At 61.8% G+C, this 6,373-nt stretch overlaps 1 protein-coding gene across 2 annotated transcripts in view; it reads left to right on the top strand.

Annotated features, from left to right (window-relative positions):
• Nucleotides 1–387: 387 nt before the first annotated feature.
• Nucleotides 388–6,373, top strand: part of BICD2 (BICD cargo adaptor 2) — a 48,379-nt gene continuing 42,393 nt past the window's right edge. The window contains exon 1 of one of the 2 annotated variants that reach the window (XM_049635221.1): nucleotides 388–805. In XM_049635221.1, the coding sequence (XP_049491178.1) occupies nucleotides 566–805 (240 nt within the window). In that variant the 5' untranslated portion in view covers nucleotides 388–565. The remainder of the gene's footprint in view (nucleotides 806–6,373) is intronic. The other variant, XM_049635289.1, reaches the window with a different exon arrangement.

The raw sequence follows: 6,373 nt of genomic DNA, 5'->3' as shown, positions 1-6,373 counted from the left end.
GGCATAAACGTGGGAAGACATTCAATATCTCCCTACCACCGAGGGCGGGGAGCCAATCTCCACCGGCAAGTAGGCGGGACAGCGGCGCCGTGCACCGGCTCGGGCGCGGACGAGGGCGGAACTACAACTCCCACAATACCCCTGGCGGCCGCGGCGGAAGTGACGGCGCTGGGAGGCCTGACGAGCTAGGCCAGGGCCAATCACGGCGGTGTGGCGGTGCGGGGCACGACGGGTCTTGTAGTGGGCGCGGGGGCGAGACGACGGCCCCCTCCCCCAACAATACCCGGGGAGTTGGAGACGGAGGCAGCGGCGCTGGAAGGAGCCCGGTCCAGCGCAGGCCGCAAGCCAATCACGCTCCAGCCCGTCAACGCGGGGCACGAGGGGCCTTGTAGTGGGCGCGGGCGGGACTACGGCCCCCACAGTGCCCCGCGCGGCGAGGGGCGCACTGCGGCTGCGCGGCGGCGGGCCGGGCGCCGTCGGGCTGGGCGGCGGCAGCGACGGCAGCGGCGGACAGGAGCCCGGCCTGACCCTCGCTGGGAGCAGCGTGAGCCGGCCGCGGGCCACCATGTCGGCGCCGTCGGAGGAGGAGGAGTACGCGCGGCTGGTGATGGAGGCGCAGCCCGAGTGGCTGCGCGCTGAGGTGAAGCGGCTGTCGCACGAGCTGGCCGAGACCACGCGCGAGAAGATCCAGGCGGCCGAGTACGGGCTGGCGGTGCTGGAGGAGAAGCACCAGCTCAAGCTGCAGTTCGAGGAGCTCGAGGTGGATTACGAGGCCATCCGCGGCGAGATGGAGCAGCTCAAGGAGGTGAGGAGAGAGGGCGGCCACCCCGACCCCCCCCCCCCAGTCAGGCCGGCTGGACCCCCTTCCTCCGAACGGATCTCTGACCCCCGCCGGGCCGGCCCCCCAGCAGAGTCCAGACCCCGGGAAGGGCAGGGCCCCGGCAGGTACCCGGGCGCCCAGGGTCGTCGTGCGCGGCCCGCCAGGAGGGGCTGCGGAGACCCCTGGAGTGGTGGACCGTGCGCGTGCGGGGGTCCTGGCCTCCGCGGGCAGGGGCTGCGGGTCGGGCCGTGTCGCCAGCCTGTTTGCTTCTGATTGCGGGCCTCGGGCACGGTGGGGTGGTGTCCTCTGCGCTGTTTGGTTTTCCGGGTGGGGGGATGGGGGCGTGGGATGGATGCAGGTAACCCGGCTGGGAAAGGCCGGGCCTGGGCCTCCATCATCTCCAGGCAGAGCGCGGGTCTCTGGGTGTTTCCGCGTCTTGGGTGAGCGCCCTGAGGCCGGGAAGGGGCCCTGACCGGGACTCCCCTTGAATGTGGTTATCTGCGATAACTGGAGTCCTCCTTGTCCCTCCTAGACTCAGCTCCGTGACGTCCCCCCGCCCCATTAGTTCTCTGGGATGCAGTGCATTTCCCGCCTACTTCCTGTCTTGGCTGCCTTGGCTACCGTCCCAGAGTCGGGTGACAGGTCTATGGGTGTCTGTCACCGAAGGAGCCGTGTGTCTCCTCTGATTTTCGCTCTGGGATGAGATGGGACCCGCACCCCCACCCCCGCCAGGCTACCTGCGAGCTTCACGGGAGAGTTGGGCAGGCCTTGGGTGAAGTAGTTCTGGGTGACTTAAACCAGCTTCTCTCCCACTTCTCCCTGACTTCTCAGCCCTGTTGGGCGGGGGGGGAGGAGGGGGGGGGAGGCAGGGAGAAGTTGCTTTCTGAGTGGAACAGCCGGGTTTGGATCCAGGCCCTGCTCGTTGCTGGTGTTGTGATTGCGGGCAGGAGCCTTAGCTCCTTTTTCTGCAGCCTTGCTCACCCAGAAAAGACTGGTTGTGAATTGTATGTTCGCAAAGGCCAGGCATGGTCAGGTGTGTGGTCTGTTGGTTTCTCCCACAGCGTGTTCCTTCCCCACCTGACTCTTCCCCTTGGCCCTTGGTCTTGGGATCCACCATGCTGGTTGCCTTCCTGACTGCCCACCTCCTGGCATCTCTGCCTCCTGTGGCCGTGGATGGGTGCCTGTATGGTTCAGAGCCTCCCTGCCTGGCTGGCGAGAACAGTAGGGTCCCCTTCTGATGGTGAGGAGGAGGGAATGAATTAGTTCACACATGTACTTAGATCCGTGCTAGGCAGAGCAGGTGTTTGGTTAGTAAACTGACTGATGCGGGGGGCGGGGGGGGGGCAGGGGGCAGCACATGGGACCTGTGGCCCTGTCATCTGTTAGCAGGTACTGGTGCCTTCTCCCAGCCAGGTTGGGCTGCACTGCATCTGCAGGAGGGGTGGCCCCTGGCCCCTGCTGCAAGGACCCCTTCTTGGTGTGTGGGGCGAGGGGGTGCACCTGCATTGATGGAGGGAGGCGGGTGGAGGGGCTGAGAGAGTATGGGGCAGGAGCACCATTGGCCCCATTGTGGTCTCTGGGCCCTCCCCTCCCCCAGCTTGGTGAGCACCTCCCCCCCTCGCAGCAAGTGCAGTCCCTTTCTGTGTTCAGGAGCTCACAGTCATGCCCACTTTAAGAACAGACCAGAACAGACTGTAGCAGAAAGAACTAGTCCCCACTTAGGGGCCTTTCAGTTGTCAGCTCCTTACTGTCACAGGCACAAATGTTTTGATCAGCACAGGAATTTTGGCTGTGTTTTGTGGGGTGTGTCCGGAGGGTGGATCCCGGGGGAATCAGGAGGGTGGTGTGCCCGTCTCCACACGTGTTCTTCAAGTGCTTGCTTGCTTAGTTTGATGTCACCCCCCAGCTCCTGCACGGACTGGCCCCTTGGCCTTGGACACATGGCTTCACTGTCCTGAACTTGAGTTTCCCCCATTGTAGGTGAGGGAAGAACAGTTCAGCTGGAAGTCCTGGCAGAGGCCAGAAAAAGGAGCGTCAGAGTGTCAGGGGTGCTGCCAGGAAGCTTGCACCAGGCACTCACACCCATGCCAGCCCACACTCTCATCAGCTTAATTTTAGCCAGGGTCTTATTTGGATACGTTAACTCTTATTTAAAAAAAAAATCAAGATTTGAGAAGACAATATTTGTTGGGCCTTTTTTTTGTCCTGTAGGGAAGTGAACATTTTCTTTCTTTTTTTTTTTTTTTTTTTAATCTTTATTCACTTTTTGAGAGAGAGAGCATGAGCAGGGGAGGAGCAGAGAGAGAGGGAGACACAGAATCCGAAGCAGGCTCCAGGCCCTGAGCTGGCAGCACAGAGCCCGATGCGGGGCTCGAACTCACGAATCGTGAGGTTATGACCTGAGCCGAAGTCTGATGCTCAACTGACTGAGCCACCCAGGCGCCCCCCATTTTTGTTCTTTTGAAACTTAATTTCTAGGGGCGCCTGGGTGGCTCAGTCGGTTGAGCCTCAGACTTCAGCTCAGGTCATAACCTCACGGTTTGTGAGTTCGAGCCCCGCATCGGGCTCTGTGCTGCTAGAACCTGGAGCCTGCTTCGGATTCTGTCTCTCCCTCTCTCTCTACTCCTCCCCTGCTCAGGCTCTCAAAAGTGAATAAATGTTAAAAAAAAAAAAAAAATTTAAAATTTCTTGAGCTAAAGTTGTTTCAGTTACTGACAGATTCTATTTCAAGCAGAGGCGTTTGCACTCCTGCCCAGCCTTTGTAGGTGGTCCTGTCTTTGAGGAAGGGAATCTGGCTGGCTGGTCACAGGTGAGTGTCCTGAAGCCAGTCACTGGTTAGTGTGAGTGTGTATCTCACCGTGGTGAGTGTGCATGTGTGTGGGGGGTACTTGCTGGCCCTTTTTGACTAGGCATTTGGTAGTCATTGAACCTGGCTTCACAAGGTCCCACTCCATCCCAAGACCCACTGTATCCCCTCCCCACTCTGGTGGGGCAGACACTCGGATGGCCATGGCCTCACCTCACTTCGTGTCCCCTGCTGCAGTTTCAGGGGAGCAGGTGTGCTAGGGCAGCAGCTCCTGCCTGTGGGGCTCAGGGATGTGAGGGCTGGGGGGCAGGGGTCCCTGTGTAGTCTCAGGAAGGAAGGTGTAGCAGGAAGGTGGGTCTGGGTCCCCTCTCTGCTGTGTGTGCCATGTCAGGATCTAGTACGTGCAGTCAGTGTGCTTAGGTCCCAGGAAGCAGCAGGTGGAATTTGGTGAGTTGTAGGGTGTCAGCGGATGGGCACGGTGCCCGGCACACAGTAGGTGTTTACTTAGTGTTTGCCAGTTCATGTTGTCAGCTCCTTCCGTCTGCCTCACTCAGGCCTGGCTCCCTCCCTGCCATCCCTTGGTCCTGGGCATCAGAGCCTGCTGCCTGGGGCCATGGCCCCAGCTTACCCAGCACATGCTGCTTCCCTCCTTTGTCCTGGCTGCCTTCACTGCTCTCACCACCCCTGCCTCTCCCAGCTCCTGGAAGGCCGGCCCGCCTGCCCTTCGAGGCCTGGGCGCTTCTTGGAGCCGCCTCCACCTCACCTCTGGACTTGCCCCAGCCCGGCTCCCAAAACCAGCTTCCAGCACCTGAGTCCCTCCCGTCCTGCAGACTCAGCGGCTGAGCTGAGTGGCAGCATCTGCTCTGTGTTCTAGACTGACTCCCTCCTTCCCTTCCTCCTTCCCTCTCATAATCTCCCCTCCCAGTGATCGGGGAAACTGAGGATGCTCAGGATGGGGTTCTCAGGCACTAGGTCCCATGAAGGTCTTTGCACAGAAGGTACAGCTGTGAGTCAGTTTAGCCATGAAGGAGGTGCTGTGAGAGCCTCCTATGCCCCACTGACTGCTGCAGACCCCACACCAGCCTTGGGGTCGCCCCCTTGTTGTGTCCACTATACAGCTGGGAGAACCGAGGCACAGGGAGGCTGAGTTTTGCTCAAGGCTGTGAGCCTGGGTGGCCTGTCCCTGAGAGGGCAGGTTCTCGAGGAGGAGGGAAGGGCAATCGGAGGCCTCCTCAGGTGTTTGCTTGGGGCAGGAAGAGCCCTGACTTGGCTAAGGCCTGTGGGGATTCTCCTGGAGGATGGAGTGGCATCCTTGGGGCTAGAGGGCTCTGGGGGACCCGTTTGTGCGGCCGCCCGCCGTGGGCATGCGGGGGCCAGACTTGGGCCTGAAGGTGGGGTCTGGAGGGTCCTGGAGGCGCTGAGGTGGCCCTGCCCACGAGGTCTGGCCGTGGGGAGAGGTAGGTGTGGGCGTCCAAAGACGAGGAGCACGCAGCCCTCCAGGGCTGCGCTCCTGGGCGCTCCCTGCTCTGCTGCCTGTGGAATGTGTTGGGCAGGGGTCGTGAAGCAAACGTGAGGGCTCTCCCACTCTGTAAAGTGCCAGAGTCTCCTGCACTGCCTCTGGCGGGTAAGGAGGTGCTGCGTGTGCTGTGCAGGGCCATGGCCTCCACTCTGGCTCCAGGGGACAGAGTGGACCCTGCCTGGCCCTCAGGAGCTGTGTGGCCCCGGACTGACAGCTCAGGTCACCAAGGGCCGGAGCACCTGCAGCGCACGGGCAGCCGGTGGCCAGAGAGCTGCGGCCAGGTGGACGTGCCTCCTGCTGGGCTTCCCCCGTCAGCTGTGGGAGCCTGGCCCCTTGCTGGGAAGGAGGAGATGAGTCTCCCCTGTCAGTGAGGACAGCCGCCCCTCGGTCACACTTGCTTCGCTGTGTCGGTGCGCCAGGGGTGAAGAAAGACTGTGAGGCGAAGGTCGGCAGCAGGCAGGGGCTGGCCAGGACCCTGCTGGCGCTGATGGGCACCGCCCTCCCGGCCCCGGGCCCAGCATTGTCCAGCGTGGCGGGCAGGAGCGGGCCCAGTGTGGCTGCCCGGCAGCGTCCGGGCCCCGCGCTGCCCGGGGAGGGGGACCCAGAGGTGGGGTTGCAGGTGTGCAGGGTGCAGAGGCCGTCGGGGCCCGGGCAGGCGATGGTGTCTGGGAGGACTGGGGTCTGGCTTCCTTTTTAGAGCTTGATCTTTTAAAAATTGTACCTTTGTTTTAGGAGCGCGAGAGACTAGAAGTGAGCAGTGTCTGTGTGGGAATTCTGGAGATCATTGATGGCGAGCATGGGCAAGGGCGGGCCTTTTCTCCTCCCGGGTCTTTTCCTCCGTGCGTGTCGGGGAGTGCCGCCGGATGCCACAGAATGGGGGGAGAACGTCCGGAGTGGTTTGTGAAGAGCCCCGGTTTAGCGTTACTCTCTGAGGTGCAGGAGCGCCCGTCTCCTTCAAGCGGATGGGCTCAGTGTCCGCGGGTCCGAAGTTGTTTCCGGTCTGTTGCCATGTCACGTGAGAGAACCGTGCGGTTTGTGTTGTTCGGGTTTGCTTTCTCAAAGGCAAGTTGCGTGCATCGCGTCCCTGCCGGACGGCTTCCCCCTTGTGTGGGGAAGTTTCGAGCAGAACCCAAGTGGGGGGAATGTGTGGCTGGCACGTCAGTGGCTGCAGCTCCGGCCGCGTCTCCGTGAGCTCGGCTGTGTGCGGTGCTGGGAAACCGCACGGAAA

The sequence above is a fragment of the Panthera uncia genome, chromosome D4 (genome assembly GCF_023721935.1).
Source record: "Panthera uncia isolate 11264 chromosome D4, Puncia_PCG_1.0, whole genome shotgun sequence".
In the NCBI taxonomy this organism is placed as follows: domain Eukaryota; kingdom Metazoa; phylum Chordata; class Mammalia; order Carnivora; family Felidae; genus Panthera; species Panthera uncia.
The sequence above is the reverse complement of the archived record's forward strand: the minus strand, read 5'-3'. Positions and strand labels throughout refer to the sequence as shown.